General features: G+C 39.9%; 1 protein-coding gene across 3 annotated transcripts in view; it reads right to left on the bottom strand.

Moving 5' to 3' along the window:
* Window positions 1-1,714: 1,714 nt before the first annotated feature.
* Window positions 1,715-22,113, bottom strand: part of CFAP58 (cilia and flagella associated protein 58) — a gene marked incomplete at its 5' end in the record, with an annotated part of 64,261 nt that continues 43,862 nt past the window's right edge. For 2 of the 3 annotated variants that reach the window (XM_083845071.1, XM_083845072.1), the window contains 3 exons: window positions 1,719-3,465; window positions 7,729-7,862; window positions 9,399-9,518. In XM_083845071.1, the coding sequence (XP_083701197.1) occupies window positions 3,345-3,465; window positions 7,729-7,862; window positions 9,399-9,518 (375 nt within the window). In that variant the 3' untranslated portion in view covers window positions 1,719-3,344. Of the gene's footprint in view, window positions 3,466-7,728; window positions 7,863-9,398; window positions 9,519-22,113 lie in introns of all 3 variants that reach the window. The other variant, XM_083845070.1, reaches the window with a different exon arrangement.

Raw genomic sequence — 22,113 nt, 5'->3', positions numbered from 1 at the left:
GCTGCTCCACTCACGGCAAACCCTCCGCCCTGCCGTGTTGGTAAAAGCTCCTGCCTGCAGGTGCTAAGTCCTTACCTTCTCCCAGCCTGCCCCAGATCTGGAGTTTGTGGCTCTCAACGCGATGGCGCTGAGCTGTGACCTGTTTTTCACCACTGTTCACTCAGGGGCTTCCCAGATTTATTGCAGCAGGACGTGTTAGTGGGTGTGTAGCGTGTGCTCACGCTGCTCTCAGTCCACAACGTGAGGGTAAAGGAAGGCTTCGTGTGCTGTCAGACCTAACAGGTGATCCCAGAAGGGTTGTGAGAGCCTTTGAATGGATGGGTCAGTGCACAGCGTATTGTTTTTGTTGTGCTTAAACAATATGCTGAAAACAGACCTGCTAGACAAGATCAGCACTTAAGTAACATGGGAAGTTACTTAAAATATTGTCTACGTATTGCAAGAGCTCTGCAAATGAATACATAACTTTGCTTACTGAAAAAGGTGCCAGGATAGATTTACTGTGTAAGCTACTACAGCTTCAATCCAAACCAATTAAAGTCAAGAAAGATTTCTTTCAACTTAACTGCTACGGATCATAGCCGTTTGTCTTCATCTTTTCACATATCTTTGCAGGAACATGAAGTTAAAGATATCCTTGCTACTTCTAGGCTTACATCTTGCATAGATGGGAATTCAATTAATATCATTCTGCAACACAACTTGGAGAAGCACTTCAGAGCTGCTGCTCACAATGCAGAAGTGACTGAACAAATGATACTCTCATTAACACTCTGCCTTTCCCTGCTGTGCAAGCTACATCCTTGAACACTAAAAGCACCACCGCATCAGCTGCGTTCACAGGCATCCAGAGAGATTTTTCAGGCTCCTGACTTTTATAGACCAGGGGGGTGGATTTGGTGTGCTTTAATCCCTTCTATTACATGAACTCAGAAATATTTTTGACTCTCTGGCACTATAAATCAAGCTGGCTGCAGTTATTCTATTCCTGATTATGCTGAAAGTTACTGGCATTAATCTGATGTCTTTATGTTCTTGCCTTTTTTTTCCCCAAACTAACGCGAATTTAGTTTTCCTGTAGTAAGTAAACAATGCAATAAAAGTGGAGATAGTAGCCAATGCATTCAAATCTGGATGCCTGAAACTGTGGATGTACACAAGAAAAGCTCCCCTACTTTGCAGGTGATATTTCCTGCACTCACTTCTTAGCTCTCGAGGCAGGAAGAACACATTACGTAAGAAAAGTACATTTCTTTTCAATCCTCTTTGGTTGTTTTTTGCTTTTGTTTTTGTTTGTTTGTTTTTAATCTAGAAGATTAAGCACTTTTTCTTATGAAAAATTATTAGTGTTAATTCTTACAAATTAACTTAAATCTATACGTTAATATATCTATATCTTATAAGTTAATTCACCTTTGCAAGTCAGTAGACAAACACTATTCCTCCCGTTTTAGAGACTGGACAACTCAGATCAAGACCCAGTTGGGGATGGAGTGTCTGTCTTACTGTAAAAACAGATCAACCAATGCAACACAAGTTACTATTAAATACATCTAAAGATGGAAAATAACCTGTTTTATTAGTGTACTCACAAAAATTAGTGAACGTATTCCATCTGCTTGGCTCCCCTTCCTTTGTTCTGGCCACTGTTAACCACCGTGACAGCTCGTCTTCTAAAACCTGACACCAAACAGAGGGAAAGATGTGCACAGCTGTGAGGTACCTCTGGATAAGTTAGGAGTATGCTGCACGTCTCAGTGTGACAAATCAGTTGCTTCTCTTCAGTGTGATGGTGTTCTCAGAGGGTAACTGTCTCTCTCTTATTCACGTGAATTAATTAATGTGAATTTACTGATTTATTTCAGTACAAATTACTCCCCAGTATCAGTAAGCATAGTAGAGTCCAGCTCTAGGCTGAATACCCAGGACCTTAACAAATACTGACTTTTAAAAGCTTCAGTAAAACCTCCTTGGGATCCCATCAAACTCAAGCACCCATGTCAGTTATTCTCAATTATCCTAACTTTATAGTTAGGACATGTCAGGTACACAAAAGACACGATTCAGACAGCATGACTGCCCTAAAATGATAACTTTAGAATAATGCACTTGACAGGGAAAAAGCAATAATAGTTATTTTGGGAACAAAAGAAAAATACAATGGATCTGATGACTAAGTGTTCTGGTCCCCTGTGTAAAAGGCAAGTAGATCCCTGTCGTATTTAACTTGATTCCTTTGAATTAAACACTTCCATTAAAAGTTTCCCACAGTAGCTTTAATATTTAATTATGTATTCCACCAAAGGAAAGAACAAAATCTTTGCAAAGGGTTTTTTGTGCATGTGAAATATTTATCAGCATATCTCTTTGGACAAGTATTTTTATCCCCCAGGCTGAGAAAGAGCTTCCATGTACAAACCAGTTTCAAAACATTTTATTTTACAGCTTGAAAGTTTTCTATACTTCAGCACCTCATGCCGTGACTTTGTTATTTCACTTGTTAATGAATGGTAATTAAATCTCTTTTGGCTGAAAAGGTTGGAGGGCTCCTGCTGTATTACAAAAACAATTTCTGAAAGTTACAAAAATGCCCAAGTGTCTAGAAATTAAAGAGTAAAGTTTGCCATGTTTTGAGTCCAAGTTTAACTCACTAGGAAGGATTTATGTGGGAGAACAGCATGTCCCAGTCAGTGTGCATAGTCTCCCCAGCCGAACAGACATAATTATGTCACTGCGTCTATCAGAGTAAACAGAATCTCAGTCTTAATAATGCACATTGCAGCCACAAGCTTCCTTGATCTTACAAACAACTGTAGCAAACACTGAATAAACCAAATTATATACTACCTGCACAAAGAACTGCTACATGTGTACATCTAAGTAAAGTTGTTAATTTTGCATTTGCTCAGTAGGGCTTGGAACATCAGCTTATTAATTTTTCCTTTCTGTTTTCTCATTTCTTTCAGGTGCTTTGACTCAGAGGATAAATGAAGTGACTGCTTACAACAGAGGTAGATAAAGGGGAAACAGCTCTACATATTAAGGCATTTTGTGGTGTTACTGTGCTTAATAAAGAGATACAGTGTTGAAAAAAAAAATCAGCATGGTCTCCGCTATTCACTTCCACCAGTAGAGATTCTGATGGCACCACATATGGCATATTTGGTCCACCGTTTCTAAACCAAAAGTAGGTTAATTATAGCATAAAATGCCTTCTTCTGAAAGCAATAAAGTGATTTCAGAATGAAAGTTGATTCTGAATTTCTTTCTCAATTCTAGTTTGTCAAACAGCCCGGCACAGAGTTTAGCAAGAAACCGGGGAAGGGAATGGGGTAAGTCCATTGCTAAGCTGTGACTCGGGGAAGGGGTCTGCTGAGAGCAAAGCCCCCTCCAGTGAAGCGAGGAACATCAGGTTTGCGGCGTGGAAACTCAGATTCCATTTCAGCCAAGGATCGCTCCTTCTCCCTTGAAATAGAAACAAAGAAAAAGAGAATACATTTTTCATTCTGCTGCCCACTGATGTTTACAAACGAAGGAAATCTGTGTCCTCCAAAGTTTCTTTGATGCAATCGTGTATCAAGAGATCATTAAAAATTTCTTGATTAAAGCCTGTTAGGCTAAACCGACATGACTAGATGTCTGTTTGGATCTAATTACAAGACTACTGATGATTTTTGGAATTATTTAAAATCAGAAATAAATGAGCTTAGTGCCACTCCCCAGAATGGTCAGAGCACCTCATTAGAGCAAGTTTGTACATGAGCTCCATGACTTCAGATTTCTAATCATCGACCCGTTCTAGCAAGTATACAATTGTTTTCAAACAAACAGCTGCATTCATCAAAGACTTAACGTGGAGATACTTTTTCTTTGTTAAATTTTAATGAATAAATAGTGTTATCTGTCTTTCTGTTTTAACAAAGTTCTAGTGATAATTACCCTGCCTGTGACATTTGCAGAAAAATTAACACTATGCTGTGGGCGCCCCGTTGGCCCCAGGAAGTTGCTCTTTTGGAGCATCCAGGAAGGCTTGAATTTGTTGGCCTTAAGAGGAGGGAACAAGGGTTAGCTGGTTCTTCTCTAATGAGGTTTGTGAGGTAAGCACAGCAGAACAAATACGAAGGACAGTATTTCAAGCTCACTGTGATACACCTGGAGGTTTCAGAAACAGGTCCAAAGATATTTAGAATTAACAGAGTGGAGCTTTGTGATGTAGTAGTTTATCACAACAGTAGACGTCTCAAGGCTTTACAAAGAAGGCCAGTACCATTACTTTTATTTTACAGTCACCGAGACTGAGACAAAAATGTGAGTGCAACCAGGCTTTTACAAAGTCTGTCCTTGTCACGTTAGCACCCTTACTCAGTCCCCAGTGAGGGAGAAAAAAACACCCCCTGGAATTAATACTTTTCTCTGTCTCTAAAAATTACTGTCTGTGCAGGGAGAGGAGGAAGTTCAGAGAAACCCTGTAGGAGGACTAGTTATGCCTCTTTTTCCAAATTTAACTCATATGGAGGTGGGAGAATAGGCAAAAGATGGCTCAGATGAACATAGCCATGAAAACCATTTGTACATGTTTTTAATTATATCGCTACAGCACTAATGGGCATGCCAGCTGACAGCACTACGAGCTAACATGCTACATTTAGATGGCTCGTCCTATCTCACTATTGAACTTCCAGCTTTGGTGAGAGAAAATGATCCAGAGTCCAGGCTCATTCTGACTTCATTGCTCCCATGGAGACACCCAACAGATGTGCTCATCAGAACGGAAAATTCTGTTCAGCAGAACACTGTGATATATTATGTAGAATTAACGTGCAAGTAGCCATGTGAAAAAGCTCCCAGCTACTACTGACATTCTTCAGAGCAGTTATTTACATAGGTAGGATTTCAGGATGAGGTCTCTGGTGTGGCTTTAAGCTTCATCTTTTCTCACCAATCCTTACAAAGATCAAACTGGAACCCTAGTGCTAGAAGCAATTAGAAAAATTAACGAAGCAGAAAGGGTACAAGAAGCAGAAGGAGAAAATGGAAAGGGTGAGGAAAAGAAAGCCTAAGACATCTAGAAAAGATAACAGTTGAAATCCAGAAGAAGAAAAAGATTTCAAATTTACAACCAAAGTCTGAAACAATGGTTTTTCAGCTTGAACACAGAACAAAGCTAAATTCCTATTGTCACTCATTATATTCCTTTAGCATCCCATGGAAAGCTGCATTAATTCAATATCAAGACTTTAAATCAAAAACCAGAACTGTCTTGTGCAAATCAATAAAAGCTTTAGATGATACCTTTGTATGAGGTTATCTGAGAGTATTAATTCTCTTTCATACCAGTGTAGTCAATAATTCTGCTAATGCTATTGTCCCGACAGGATCCTCTTTTTATTAGCAAAAGCAGACACATTTATTTCAGACATGATGTTAACATTAGCCAGCGTGATGGAGATCAAGTCAGTGGTTTTGTCTCAGCTGGGATTCCGAGCAACCTGAGATTGTAAGAATCAACTGCCCCTGACTCTTTGACTAGCATCTACACGCCCAGCTGTGCCTGTACAGCTCAGTCTGAGGCAGGAATGATGCAGAATGGCTGCATGTCAGGGGCAAAGGACTCCTTGGGGAAGGGTCTGGCTGCAGAACAAGCTCTCTCTATTGCAGAAAGCAAAAGACATGTCATGCACAATTGGCAGTTTGGCGAAGGAAGGCAGCGCAACAAGGTTGTTTCCTCTGTACTGCTGTCGGGCAATGCAAAGAGGAGTCTCGAGATGACAGAACCACGGCTGATATGCCCATTTATGCCTTGGGGTGCACACTGTCTTTCAAAGCAGGTTGTGGCCCAACAGTTTTCTTCTGGGGAACAAAACAATGAGGGCAGAGGAGAGCACAGACCCGGCACCTAGCGACCTCTCAGCTGCCACAGGCACAAGAGAAGTGCGAGTCAGGCCTGGCAGCACAGCGCTGGTAGCTTCTGAGCCTCGGGTGGGAGCAGTGAGATGCAGCTGTCCTGCAGAAGCACCACCAACAGCATGTGAATGTACTTCCTAAACACAGATGTTAGAGAGACACCGTGCTCATAGGACTACAGCCACGTCCACAGGAGAAACAACCTGACAAACTGCACTAACAGCAGATATTGCTATCCTGAACCTATAAACGCTGTAATGAGTATGGCATTAATGGACCTACATCACAACTTTCCATTCACTGCGTACAATTAACAGGCCGAGGTTCAGTCACCACCACCTCGCACAATGTTTTTGTTTTCCTTAGAACAGTTATGTCCCTAACAAGTTGTTTTTTCAATCATTATGACAGGAATTAATTCCAGGTACGATGTAACAACAAAACATGGGTGAATTTCTTCTCATCTGGCGAACAGAAAGAATCATGATGTCAGGGTCCAAAATGGAAACATTAAAACTATTGTGAAGAGGATACTTAGCTGCTGGAAATGGATTATCAGGCATTATGGTAGCCTCACATATTGATCCTAAAGCTCCAGGAAGGCCATTAGCACTGCACAATTGTTGCTAATTCCAAACATGAAGGTAACATTATGCAATTTGCAGGGGGATAAAAGTCACTGTTTATCACTGGCTATTTCGCTAATTCAGTCATTGAAACTGTTTGCTGCCTGAAATATGATTAAGAAAGAAATAGATACTGTCAGCTTTGAATATATTCAGCAACACAGAGAATTGTTGGCTTTGGTGTGCTAGGAAGGAACAGGATGGGGAAATAAAGGGATGGAAAGACAAAAGGCATACACAGAAAAACTTGGTAACATCATGTCATCTGATTGCAGAAATCTAAGAAACTTCTTTTTAAGAGGAAAAGTCCCATAACTCCATTTTCATAAGTGACTAATAGTTTTCGTGTCCCAGGCTGGAGATTCATTATCAGAATAGCCTCATCTCCCAGCCTCTGCAAATTAGGTCACTTTAATAGGCCACAAAATGGGCGACTAAGATCCTAGTCATTTTCTTTTAATCAAGAGGAGCAGCTGAATGCTCAGTTGCAGACTGATACTGGCAGGGAGGTACCATCAAGCTGCTACTGGTTAAGAAGAGACAACTACCTACGAGAAAGTTCTTAGGCTCTCCCCTCAAAAGGGTAAGACATCTGATAAACCCAGACTCTGATCATTGCTCACTTTCCTCCACCTGCATGTAGGAAGGAAATAAAGTGGATGGGGAATGCTCTTCTCTACAACCGTTGGCAATGATATCTGCTGCCAGAAGGAGATAGTCATCAGGCACAACTGCCACATTTTGGAAACAACAATGACATTGTTTTTACACCAGGATTATTTAATTGCCACCTGAAGAAAGGTTGTCCTCCATATAAGACGCTGTTTCATTTAATTTGTAACTCATAAAGCACATTGAGGTCCTCATAATGTTTGAGGGTGTCTCATTAGATGCGAGAGACCAGATAGCAATCTGTGTCTTCTGGGCACCTCCTCATTGGCATGAATAATTTAACCGGACTGGAGAACACATCAGCAGTATCACTGCTGGATGTTCTTTACCTGGCCTCAGATCATGGTAAATCTAGACCAGACTGAAGTAATATGAAGGAAAACATCAGGAATGTTAGGCAACAAAACTATACATCACCTCAGTCAAATTTGGATGTGTTCTGATCAAAAGGGTAAAACGTTTTTTTTTAAAAAAAAAGTAGGTTTATGCAGAAAGTTGTATAGACAAAACTGTTATTCTCCCATACTTGGCCTGTTGTTCCTTGCGTTTCTGAGCCAGATATTTCTTTTTCACGTTCAGAAGCTCGTTGGCAAGCCTTTCAATTTCATATTTGTATTCTTGGCTCTGTGACTCATACATATTCAATTCTGAGGACAAAACCTAACAAACAAAAGACAAAAAAAGCAGAAAAAGGAGATGTCAGTTTTACTTAAACATAAATTAGTGCTTTTATACGCACTTTTGTCTTTCACATTTGACCATGTAGGACATCACCATTTTCTACCACATTTCCATTTTCCATCGTGTTTCACTCAAACACCTCTGTGCACCTAAGGACAGTTTACAAAATTAAGGCTATGCAATTTAACTACAATAAAACACGTAAAATATGCCCCAGGCATTATGGGAATTATATTAATACATACATTAGCTCTTAATGTTCTGGGACACAGATCTAGGTGAAAACCCAAAATGAAGGGCTTAAAAAAATATACTAATATAGGAGTTTATCTAGTTTTTAGATCTAGATTTTAATCTATCTTTATTCATAGGGATCCACTTTGTTACATGAAGTAATTAAATCCACAAGAGCAAAGTAGCACCAGGCAGTGCAAATATGAATAAAATGCTGCTTCAATTTGAATCAGTAAACTTTAAAGAAAGTAGGAGTACACATAGTATGTTTTCCTTCTTTAAGATGGAGAAACACTTGACCTGGCACCACAAAATGACAAGCACACCAGTACACTACAGCGTACTATGCCTGAAATAAACAGTAGCAATTGAATGCATTATGGACAACCGGTAACCGTATGGAAAACTTCAAATCACATTCAGTTTAGCTAAACTTTGGCTTCTATTTTACATCTTCTACATTGTTTTTCTTCTCCATGGAAAGCTAAGATTTGCATAACAGCCTCTTTGTTTCCTCAGGGCCCATCTGCTCCTGCATTTTTTTCCTCGTGGTTAGTATAGACATGATTATGATGCAGTGAACAGGAGATGATGACTGCAACAGGGAAAGGAGCTGTAGAAGCAGATGAACTCCTGGGGAGACTGATCATTCATGCAGGCAAGAACAAGGGAAGATCAACTCGTGCTATCAAAGAATCACTTTTTAATATCATGCTTTCAAAGTTTTCCTCAAGATTCCTTCTGAATCAGGAAATTTTCACTTTTAGTGGCAAGGGGTTAGGACAGATTACTTTGGCCATCGCTATGAAGTTTGCAAGTCTGATATATATGTATGAATTCCAAGAGAAATAACAATAATTTAAGACTGGATTCTCAATATATTCCCACTATCTTGTTAAAAAGAAAATGAAATGGTTTTGCTTATTAAAGATTTCAACAGTTTAAGAAAAGGGATGGAGAATAGCTTAATGGAAAACTGACAGTGTCACAGAATGTCTGCACACAAGAAGCATTTACAGCATTGTGCTGTGCACACATTCTAATAAGACTTTTCTTCTGTTATAATAAAATAAACAAATGTAATGTGGCAAAAAGATATTCTACGGCTATTGCTTTTCCCTTGGGGAGATGCAGAATTAGCTTTCTTTTCCTAATCTAATATACAAAGGCATGCACATTGATCATTGAAAATCTTCCTGAATCCTAGGTCTCCAGAATCACTAGTGAAGTTGTTCTGCAAGCCTGGCAGCCCCTCAGCCAGAGAAAGAGGACATCTCTTACTTTCAGCTGTTTAGTCTTCTCTCGAAGAGTATGCCGGTAGAGCTGCAACTGTTCTGCGGCTTCAGGTCCAGGCTGACGGGCCAAGACATGCTTCAGTTCCACATACAGTTTTTCCTTTTCCTACAAAAAGACAGTTGTATAAGAACTTTCCCTTCTACTATAGCAGCAGCACAACCTGCAATGAAATCAACCTCACTGAAAAATGCAACTAAATCAAGAAGATATTTGCAGAAACAAATCTGCCTGTGTGTCAGTCTTTCCTTGCTAGCCATAAGGTATTTAAAGTTGTTGTGATAGCAGTGGGAGAGCTCATTAAGAGAAACATCCAGCTAGTTCAAACAACGAATGAAATACTCTTAAACACTGTCATCAGTGAGCACGCTTTACCACAGAGAACATAAAACAGGCCCTGGAAAAGTATCCAGGGGTGGGGAATTAATTACTAGTAACTGTGCTTATTCCAATTTTTCTTCTGATGAGCCACATTGCCTTACATTAAGGATCATAGCTTCATCCAACAGGAAGTGTTTAGCTATAAAAATGTCAAGCAAGGATGGTACAAAAGAAATAACTTCTTCTAGACAAAATCCTGCAAAGCACATATACATACACACAATACATATATATATATATAAACCTTAACTGAGGGGACCCTGGGATAGGGAAGGAAAAGATGAATAGGAATAACTATGACTACCACAACTACCACCGAGTAATTTTTCTTTGTCTTGTGTCTTCTTCATGTTGGATGAGAAAACTTGTTGGAATGGGATATAACCGTGCCTGAATGGAAACCACACCGTGGACACACTTGCAGCTTTCAGTACGGAAAGGCTGCTTTGAACTGGGTTTTGAGGCTGTACTTTTTTCCAGACTGAGGAATAAAGCACTGAAAAAGCCACCCACGTAGCTTTGCAGATTTCAATATTTTTAGTATCTACCGTGTCAGACTAAGATTGTTATTATTTAACATTATTTAGCAAGATCCGATCATTGTCTGGTACCTGGACAGCTGAAGTGAAAAGGAGGGGTATTTGACTGGAAGTTGGTCTAGCAGACAAAAGATTTAACAGAAGACGACAAAAATGCCATGTTGGAGGTAGGCTATGTGGTTATTTATGCTGGCTTTGACAAAACCCCTTTTTGCTGGCATTTTATAAGTACCGACTGCAACTATTACCACAGATTTCTTCTGTCAGTGTGGGGAATTAAGCCATATCATCACATAGAATTGCTACATTTGACTTTGCTCAGTGAACATGTAAAATTCTGGGTATCCAGCATTCAGGAGCATAAAGTGTCCGGAGTTTTCAGACCTTTGCACCTTCTGAAAACCATGCACTAACGGACCTAAAAATGGAAGCACTTCAAATCAAAATTTACTTTTGCAAACGTTGCCCTTCAATTCTGCATGTGACTGAGGAAGAGCTCCTTATAAATGAAGTTGTTCACAGCTCATCTCTGGAAAAATCAAAACCTCCTAAGACTCAGACTGGAGTTTGCACAGTGGCAAAAATTAAATTGGGAATTCACTCTCAGTGGAGAGTTATTGTGTCACTGCAAGTGGCTGCCACTACTACCTCTTCTTCCTCTGGATGCAAGATTTTACTGCAAGTTAAAAGCAGCAGCAAAAGAAAAATCTGCCTTGTCAAATCTGGCCAGTCGGTATTAACATTCCACCCCTGAATGTATCACAGATTTGTATTTTGGAACAGTGTAACGGTAATTTGGATAAATATGGAACAGTTGATGGATTGAAGGTCTTATGTGCAATTGTTTTCCAATTTATTTCTCTCCTAACCCTCTGCAAGGGCCAACCAAGCTCTTCAAACATTGTGCAATGGTGTGTATAATAACCCCATTTAGAGACAAAGTGTGCAATTCTATTATAAGGAGAATCTATCTTATGCAACAGAGACTCGTTAGCTTTCCGATGTATATTGTCTCCATAATCCAACAGAGGCAGAACCAGCTGTCTCATAACGCATATCCTGTCCTTCCTTGCTAAGAACTGTCCATCTCTTTTACATCTAGTCAATTAATTTGCTACCGTGTCAGAAGCACCATATGTCAGCCAAACATTGAAAGAAAATCCTGGGTGCTTCCTTTCCTCATCAGCAAAAGTTTGCATGCACAGGTTGGCATTTCTATACTTTGTCATTTTATCCCAGGATGCAGACAAAAATCAATTAATTCAAATTAATTTTAAAATGGTAACCACCAGAGTATATCAGCATACAAAGTATCAGTTACAAAGTATGTGTGATACTACCACCCAAATGTATTCCTCAAAGCAGGTACTTTTATCTCCACATGTAAGAAAGCAGAATGCCCACAGAAAAGAAAAAGCACAAAGTAATTTAAAATTTTGGCTTCAATAATATTCTAGCTATATTGGAAAGACAGACAATCTGTGCATTTTGTGTTACATGCAGATAGCTTAAAAATACCCAAATATCAGGTATAGCATAGGATATGTAGAAAGACCTGCAGGGTTGTCCAGTGTAAGTGGGATGTATTCAAAACAGCTTTCAGTTATAGTGTGCGAATTAATACCCCCAGAAGATATCAGTTATAGTGTGTGAATTAATACCCCCAGAAGATAGACCTATGTTGCCTTTTGGAAACAAAAAAAAATGCGTGTGTGTTCCTTAAAGTCTCAGAGAGAGCCCAATGGTTCTCTCCAAGAAAACCTTAAGTCAGCAGTGAAGATGAGTGGGGTGGCAGTAATGCAGTAATTCAAAAACAAGACCACATTTTGTCCAAAGTAGAAGTCAGTAACCTCCATTTATTTCTGTTGGTGGCTGTGCAAATGAAGCTGGAGCAAAAGCTACCTGAAATCCTGCACTCATTATGCAGAAATAAATCAATCCATTACAGTTTGTGTAAGATACACTTCTTTGGATTGTCCCAGACTGCCTCCCCTCACGTTCCCCTCCGTCCTCACGCCAGGCTGCACCAACAACATACGTCATGCCAGGGTTACGTGTCCTTGAGATGAAAAGTACTTAAGGTGACAAACACACTTTGAGGTGAAGGAAGATCCACCAGATCTTTCCGTAACCCCAGATCCGTGCTTTTCATCCTTCACTGGAAAGAGCAAGGTACATTTTGTTAAATGAGATTTAGGCCAGCACCAAAGCTCTTTATGTGATCCTTCCTATGGCAAAATTCCCATTGAATTCAGCAGGTGCTTGGCTGTTGGACTGAGCCCTTAATTTCAACCAGCTTCACTGGTTTATGACACAAACAACACCAAGCCTATGGTGGAGAGATGAGGGCACATTCATTTTGTGTACGAAGGGCACACCGGGAGTCTCAGATTAAGGGTTACAGTCAAATTTCAGGCATTCCAAAGAGAATTTCAGCACCTCTGTGAATACCTGCTGAATAAGCTGTGTAAATAAAACTCCACATTATTTTTAGAACAGCCTTTTCTGTCTCAGATTTGTTTTCCAGGGGAGCTCTGAGGAGCCCCCAGATCTGCCTTTAGGCTAGGCCATGACAATATGTTTCTGCATCTCTAAGTCTCCAATACAGTAATTCTTGGGGGGGAGGCAGAGCTGCTGCTTTCCCCTAAATTTAACTAGTTGCTGTGTCAGCCAGAATGCACAGTTCTCCTGGCCTGCTTTCTCTACAGAGGACTGAGAAAAAGTAGTATTCTTCTGCAGGAGACTGGCTGGTGTTTGGCAAATTTCAATTGATTCTTCGGGACTGTGGTCACAAATTGGTTCGGCCTGCAGCAGGAAGAATCACTTTTGCAAGCACAATCCTGCTTCAAAAGCAGCTATTTCTGCTGACCAGCACAGCCCAGTGCTGTTCCATGCCACAGGGTCCGTCAGCCCCATCAGACATTCCCGAAGTGACACCGAGACATTTCACTGCTTCAACAAGGAGTGGGAAGCAGTCGGCAATACTGGGATAGACCAATGCACCAGGTATTAGCTCTAAAAAAAATGAGACTCCATTTTATGTCATTTCCTCCCTCAGCAAGACACTAGGAAACTCCTGAAATGACCCTTCTTGTTAGTTAGCCCAGGGTATCATTCTGAGCCACAGACGATGGATGACCCTACGTTTAATGAAGATGTATTCACAGCAGAAATAGGTCACGAAGCCCCAGCGTTCTCATTTTCACCAGCTTGTCTTCCCAAGCAGATAATTCAGCAAATTCATCTGGCATGCTGCACACCAACAGCCTTCTCCACCAGGCCCATAAAAATCATATTACTCATCAAAAGCTTTCTATCACACAAATTATTTAAAAAATAAAAAATAAACAAAACCACAAAAGTCCCAAATCCTTTGCATCACAGTAAATTTCATTTGTGTTAGCTCCTGTCTCCAGTACCTAAAGCTTGGCAGCCTTCAGCTGAAGAAGAAAACAAATAAAATAGCAAGATAAAGATGCAGAGCAAAAACATGCAGTTTTGTGTATGGTGGCAACCTACCTAAAATCTTAATTAGTAAGGTGGAGAAAGCAACACAGTAACTGTGTAAGCACACTACAGTTCCTCACAGCTTTGCTGAGGAAAACAGGTCAGTCATCACGCTGGGGGGGGGTTGTTTATCGGCATTACAACCACAACAGCAGAGCTGTGCTCAGCTCCAGAGCCATTTTGTTTAGGACACCACGAAGCAGCAGAGGACCCTTAAGGGGCTGTGATCCCTATCCAGAAGTGTTAAACAGGCCCCCGGACTCTGGATTAAATACACCGATAAACACACACATCCGGTCATAGTTCTTTTATCTTTATAAGCTGCACACTTATTTGTGTGTATGCATGTACCTAATACAGTAGCTGTTGGCTCAGGACATCTACGCTGAAGAGTTTTATGAGGCATAGAACAAATTAGCATATGGTAACCTTCACAAATTTTGTAACAACAGGAGAAAGTTGCCTCCAGCGCTGTGAGAAATGTGCAGTTAAAAACTTTCTCAATAAACACTTTTCAAAAGCTCCTGCTCTTTCTTGTCTATTCCGCATCCATCAGCAAACACCTCTGCACGCAAGCAGTTCCCCAGAAGAGCTTGTGTTTTCATCATCTACACTCTCCTTTAACTGTCCAACGTGAGGGTTTTATTGAGTAAATTAATTCGGGTTTGGAACAGGACAATGAAGTCCCTTCACAGAGCGGCAACACTAACACTGTATGAGGTGCTTGGGGTTTTCTTGTTAAAGTGCTGCCACCAAAGGAAAGGCTGGGACCATTTCCCTGCCTTTGGTGAAATTTGCGCCGCACTAGACGGAGTTAAATTAAACCTGTCTGAGATGACTTATCCCTCCAGTTGATAATAATGCTTCTCGAGAGCAAATCTGTTTCCTTTGGCACAGGAACTGTGCCAAACTGACTGGCATTTTCAAAACAACTTAATGAGAGAGAAAAAATACCTTGGAGCATCTTTTTAGGTCTTCACCCCTGACTCTTTTTTTTTTTTTTTTTTATGACAATAAGAGCTGAATGCTACATTATTACCATTTTCCAGGAACAACTAAGTACAAACATTTCCAGCTAAAGTGCAATTGCAACTTATTATTATTTTTATTGTTATTGCTAGGTACTGGTACTATTGCATCTCTCCTAGGAAGTGTGTGGGAAAGCATGTTTGTTTGTTTTTTTTCAGTGGACAAACAAATATGTTATATATCCTCCTCTCCTTTCAAGACTTCTGAACTCTGACACGCAAGGATAATAAGCTTTCAGAAGGAGAAAATGGTATGGATGCCTCTTGCAGAAATAATAGCAGCAATTCCCTTTTTACTATTGGCCTTACACCAGAGTTTATAAAATCATTAATCAGAGTAGCTCATTTAAACTCAGCGTTTATCCTTTACACTGCAGAAGATGATTAATTCATTATCTGCTCTTCTTCTGTATGTGTGCACAGGAACACACATGCACTTGTACACACACAAAAGGAGAGCGACGTGGTGAGCTGTTCCTCGAGGCCGAGAATAACTGGTGACACAGCACGGATTGATGTGAATTTTCCAGCAACATCCCCAGTGCCTGCAGCTTGACAGATGGGCTGAAGAGAGCACTAAACAAACCTTTGCTTCACATTCTAGTAGAGGTTTGTCTTAAAGCGTCCTGAGGGAGATTCAGAGGTTGATATAAATCTTATCAACAAGGAATCTAAATATTCTAAATGAATATTTTGCTACAAGGCAAACGGAAATATTTTACTGGCTAATAATTATTACATACAGAGCCAAAAGAGCCTCTTCTGCCAATGTATACCATCTGACTTAAAAACTCTGTATTTTAATGTCAGTGTAACAACATGTATTTTAACAACTCAATAGCCAATTTGATTTTAAAAATAACAGGCTTATCAAAAAAGAATTATCAAGGCTGTGCTGCTAATGATTAGCTGCTCCTGCAGGTGGAGGGTTGGGAAGGGGATTCCCAGCAGACCCAGCTCCTGCTCTCACTTCTGACTGATCTAACAAATGACCTCAAAGGGTGATCAGAGAAACTGACGACCTGCTTCTGCAAATACCTATCTGTAAGTTAGGCACCTACATCTCTTTAATCGCCTGCTTGACTTAGATCCTTAGACTTCCCTGAAAGATGAGAGCACTTAGCTTCAAGTCCTTTGGTGTTCTAGAACGGCTGCCTCCGAGCAGCTGCCTCAAAGTCAAGCCACCACTTAAACCTACAAATACCCGCCTAACAAGGCAGCAAAGCCTACATACATCTTTCTGACAGGATAGCAGCGGCTCCCTACGTATGCCAAGGACCTCAGGGAAGAAAGATTGGTCTCCTGTTACACTCTGGAACCTAATAAGAGATAACAGTACATCTAAGAAATACACATGGCAATTCTGAAATCATGAATGTTTTAATATATGGCTTCCTTCAGTCTCACTGTAATTACAGCTGACCACTTGTATACTTTGAAGAGATCTTTTTCAGCTCCCCGTCTGTTTTTAAAATTCAGAGAAACAGGACTAATGGAGGGTGAAAGACAGAGAGAATCCTAATGTTCATGTAAAGACAACTGCTGTGCCAATGTATGCCATCCCCTGTTTAAAGTTATAGCTAAGACAGGCATAGGAAGACTTGAGCTTGGAGTCCAGAGAATGTGGATCAGCTGGCAGAGTGAAGCAGCCCCAGCTGGCAGAGAGTCTCCCTGTGCATGGGTTGTGAATGGAGAAACAGAGTTCTTTCTACACCCATGTCCCCATCTCTCCCCTGTTAAGCTACTTTTAAAAAAAAAATAATTTTTTTTAAGTGACTCTGCCTGCCTGCTGCTACTTGCCCCCAAACCACCTTAGTGCTGCTGCATCATCCTGCTTATTTTCCCAACACTACCATTCACACTCCTGTAAGAATGAAAATAAGTGATCTGAAATAAATTAATAAAACCTTGTCTGTCCCTGTTGAGTGTCTTTTTTGTGTGCATGTGTGAATATCATACAAAATAATAATCCATCACTGAATGGGATGCTGCATATTGTCCATATCCTGCTGCCAAGGGAGGCGCAGAACACGCTTGCCTCAATGGAAGAACGCCTGCCAAAGGGCACATCTGAAAAATAAAGATTTGCAGCTGGCTCTGGGCCACAATATATAATATGGACTTGCGAATGTATTGCTGCACTGCTGTTGCACTCTTCTAGTATTTTTACTTGTTTGGCAGATTCTGGATGGCTAACAGTATCGGCTTGCTAACAGCACTGCTAACTCCGTGCATAGCAATGTATTCAGTCAGCACAGCGAGTCATTTACTTTCCCTTAACAAGATAACTGTTTGATTAATACACTTTACCCTGAGGTGCACAGCAGATTTATTTCCTTCCCAGATACATGCTGAATACGGGAATGTGGAGTAAACAAGTTTGTTTTCGGTTATTTGTCATTTACTGGAACAATTCCTGAACTTTTTACTCAAGATTTACTCTAGTGAACTATTATTGAAGCTAATGGCAATTCTGTCTGAGTCAGAACTTTAGGAATAGATCATTTTACAAATTTGCTTGATGACACAGGATGTCCATGCTTCGGACTTCTAGGTGCAAACCAAATGCAAGATATTTGAAGAAAATAATTTTGTGATCACTGTTTTTGCTTTTCTGATGCAGATTACAGATAATAGCGATGTTTTCTACCTCATGGTGTTTACATGGCCTCCTCATTTCATTATCTGAATGCTGTTCAATATTTAATATACTCGTGCTGTAGTACTGTATCCAGATAGGGCAGTGATCCTCTTATTCTACAAGAGGGTCTGGACACAAAGAGTGACTACACAAACTGTCAAAGCTCACTAAAACTCCTGGAAGATCACAGAAATGAAATTCAGCCTCCCATGATCCCAAAATCACCATGCCAGGTAATCCAATATATCTGCTGTTTGCTTGTCAGAAACACCAGGTCTAGATTACAACGTCAGGTTAAAAGCGTGAGGAAAAAAAAAGAGCACAACCACAAAGCACTGCATACTTCAAGCCAACAATCTCTCCCATGTATGCTAAAATTCATGGACTGGCAGTACATGTATTAAAATGCAGGAAACAAATCTATACTTGACATTCATCTATCAAGAATGGTATTTGTGCAATTAAATCAATCTTGTGTGGTGTGGAGGGATGGCGTTTGATGACCCACTAAAGCTCTCTTTCTGAACTCAAATTCAAGTAAATATATCAATTCTCCTAAAAACCTTTAAAAAGACATTACATATTCATATCCATTCCCCACCAATAAACCCTAAGAGATTTTTACTCCACCTGCAACATCCTCATCTTTGTAAATAGCATCTGAAATATTTACTGATAAAACACCATGAGAGCAGCTAAAATGGCACAGATACCCAGAAGTTATTATTTTGACCCCTTTTCTTCTAATTTCTCAATTAAATTTGCACCTTGTTTCTGTCCAAAACCCTTTATCATGGGAAATCTGTTTTGTTTGTGAGGGCAATGCTGTGCCACACAGATTCAATAAGAGTTAAACTCTTCCACTAAGGTAATTCTTCACCAAAATTGTCTTGAGTGCTACGAAATCTGCTTTGCTTCCCATTTCCAGTGCCAGATACGCTTGCACTAGCAGATTTATTGGAAAAATGTTTTCTTACTGTACAGAGCAGCTGATTATCTTCACCTGATGCTGTTAAAGTGATTATCACATTTGCTGCCTTGTTTTCAAAAGTCCTCTTTAAACAACAGACCCTAAACAACAACAACAAAAAATTTCCCTGGGAAGACTTTATTCTCCTCCATCTGAATTGCAACGTATGTAGGAGGAGGGAAAGAACGTAAATGTCAGTATGTTTTGAAGAGCAGTTTGTCATGCTGTAAGTTTGTATAGCATAGAACATCTTCTAATTCTAGATGGACTGAGATTAGAAGGGCTAAAATAAACTAATGTGCCAAGGACTATATTCAAAATATTCAGAAATAGAAATCGACTGCCTTCTGAGGAGAGCTAACACAAGAACTGAATACCCCTCAAATCCCTTTTTCATTCTTAAGGCTTACACGAAACTGTCAGGTAGATATGCAGACCCTTAAGAGACTTTCACACAGGTGACCCTGTTATCTGTCCTGTTAACAAATTGTGATTATTTATTACATCATTACAGGATTGCGTATGAACCCAGGTATGTTGCACAGAGAATTAACACAGTGATCCTACAATTTGCTCAGTGTGAATGGTTCACAGAACCCTGCTGGATACACAATCAGCATCTAGGGCAAACAAGAAAGCAAACAAACAAATAAATGGAAAAAGAGTACCAGTGGCAAAGTAAAAAGCACTAAACAAATTCTAGTTCTATAGAAAAATCACCATCAGAATCACTGAAAGACACTTAATCCTCCAAGATAACACCAACACTAAAACATGAAATATTTCCCCTTATAGACAAAGTTAAAATCCCCAGTCAAAACTCTAGTTCATCAATGAATGTTTCAAGTACAACAAAAGGAAAATAAAAGGATGGCACAAGGAAAGAACATGAAAATATAGTCCTGAAGAGCGACTCGACACACGAAGTACCTCCACATGTCATCTCACACTGCCTTGGTCACTCCACTTCAAACCAGATTCAAGGCACTGGACTGAAGTTAATTTGAAGGCGCTAACACTGTAGACTGTTGTGCTCAAAATATTGTACTAATAATTAGATATTTGTTGCTGGTCACTAGCTAGAACAAGGTTATAGCCAGAGTTCAGGAGAATACTTTATTTTTCATTTGAAAAAAGAACAGATTCTCTTCAGAGTCCAGTTTCTAAATCAAGGCCTTTGACACCCCAGTGTTTAATTCCTACTTGTCAGTGCACAGCGCTGCAGACGTAATTTATTTATTTTTTTCTCTTTGATTCATACCCAGCTGAAAGCCAAAAAGTAAATCTTGGGCCAGAATCCATGCTGTATTTCTCATTTCTACATTCCTGTATAAGTCCCTTGAAATTCTGGCCACCAACTGAAAATCATATTGTACAATTAAAAGCTACATTCAACGAGGTACTACACTCTCCTCTTCCTGAAGATACATAATGCCCCTTAGATTTTTATTTTTTTTTAATAAGGAAAGGACACTTTTAAATGTTAGGGACTATCTGATCATTGGTTAAAAGTTTTGCCAGCTTACTTTTCTCAGTTAGCGGTGTGACTTCTTTGTGCTGACGTGGCTATGCCAGCTGCTAGCCATGCAATTAGATGCAACTACACTAGCAAGAAAGTCTTCTGTGATTTGAGAGTTGGTACAAGCTAAATCAGAAATGTTAACTTTTTTTTTTGACAGTAGGAATGGTATTTCTAAGCATAGAAAGGGTCTAAAGCTCCATATACTCAACACTTTAATTGAGGGCTGAGAGAACTGCTAGCTTCAGCCTCAAGATAGGGTGTTAATCCTGTGCTTCCAAGAGGAATTCAAATCCTCCAGGAAATAGAAAAGAGCCAAGTCCTAGTAAAATACAAAAAGCCAAAAAGAAAATTTCCCTTGTCATTTTTACATGGAAAAATCCCTTCAAAAGGCTGACTTTATATACGAATGATAAAGGAGTAGTAAAGAAAGGATTGTGTTTTGGCACTGGATTTTGCAGTTCACCTTTAAGTTCCAGTGCATACAAAGCACTCTCCCAAACTACCTCCGCTAAAATCTCTCTAAAGGAACGATGACAGAGAAACAGTAATGGGCAGGTCAAAAGAGACTCTTTGGGATTCCACAGTCATTAGTTTCCTGAAGTGGATTGCAGTTATTTTTAAGAAAATAGACATTTCTGCCCAAAAAATCCTCAACTCAGACAATCTACCCCACATGTAACATATGGGTAGGTTATGTTCTCAAATCCAAGCAGAACCTCTACTCAGCAACAAAAGTATATATAACGCCAACTTTGAGAGGGGAAAGTAAATCTCAGCCATTTTGAAGATGTACAGATAATACCTAAAATAAAACTGAACTGGGCCTTCAGAACACTAAAATAAAGGCAGGTAATAGGAGCGTATTTTCCCATTTTCCCTAGCAGGCTGTCTGATGAGAAAATCTCTTACTCAGCATTTGAGCACACTTTGCTGCGTTACACGCTGTATAAAGAAAGCTACACGAAGCACTAGGAGTCCAATGAAGAACCTAGCAGAAGCATGCTTTATGAAACTGCCAAGCTAGGGAAAGAAATGATTTTCAAGAGGACTTCTTTTTTTTTCAAGAGGGTTTTGTGAGCTGGGCTGAGAAAAAAAAATGATCTAAGATTGAAAAAACAGTATTTTATATAATAAATGGGCAGAAAAGTTTTTTATGACAAATACATGGAAGCAAATCCTAGAGCTCCTCCTTTAGCTGGAAGAAAACTTCTTTGACTCCAGCAGGTGCCAGCCTGCGTAAACTTACATGGCACCACACTGTTCTAACACATATTTCTTTATGACACTACAGTACCAGCCCTGAGAAAAGATGGTTATGTATCTGTTCAGACACTATAGCAACAAGCACCTCAAATTGGATACAACAGGTCTACTACCAAGTTAGCACAAAGGAAATAAAACATCTGCCTATTTTGAGTGTTTAGCTAGCTATTGTTACTACCGAGTTGAGTTATGTCTTTAATATATTCATTCACACACCACTACAAGCACAGAAATTATTTTATTCCCGTTTTATTTTACTTGAGGTGAGGCATGCAAAAGCTCAGTAACCTGCCCAAGGTCACAGAGAATATCTCTGTGCTCTCTCTTCCCTGTATGTTACAATACCTGAAATGAAACTGCTGATTTATACTGGAGACAGCGGTGCCCCCTCTGCACCACCCACTCTGTGTCAGTGGGACCATCAGCTCTTTGGAGGCTTTGGAACTTGGCTAACATTTTGGCTCAGTACAAGGGCATGTGGGTGTTATCTGGTTGTAATCTGAGTCAGATACATGAGCTAATCATGCCTTTTGCCCTTGCGCTCTTTGAAACTATGATCTCAAGATGCTAATGGCCTGGAAGCACCACACCCTAACTATTCAGTCCTGATCCTTGATTGTTGACAACTTAAGACAACTTAAAATGACAATGATTAACATATATATATAAGAACAATACTGTCAGTACTACAGGCTTTAATGAAACACAGGTGGCAGGATTTTATATGTATCACTACAGTATGTACAGCCATCTTCTTTCCCTCCTTCCTCCACAAATAATATTGGTTGCACATGTCTCTTTTACATTTATGACCAATCTTCTGAGATGACTGACAACTGAGGTAGCTGACAT

The sequence above is a fragment of the Anser anser genome, assembly GCF_964211835.1.
Source record: "Anser anser genome assembly, chromosome: 7".
In the NCBI taxonomy this organism is placed as follows: Eukaryota; Metazoa; Chordata; class Aves; order Anseriformes; family Anatidae; genus Anser; species Anser anser.
This window is presented reverse-complemented; position numbering and strand designations above follow the sequence as displayed.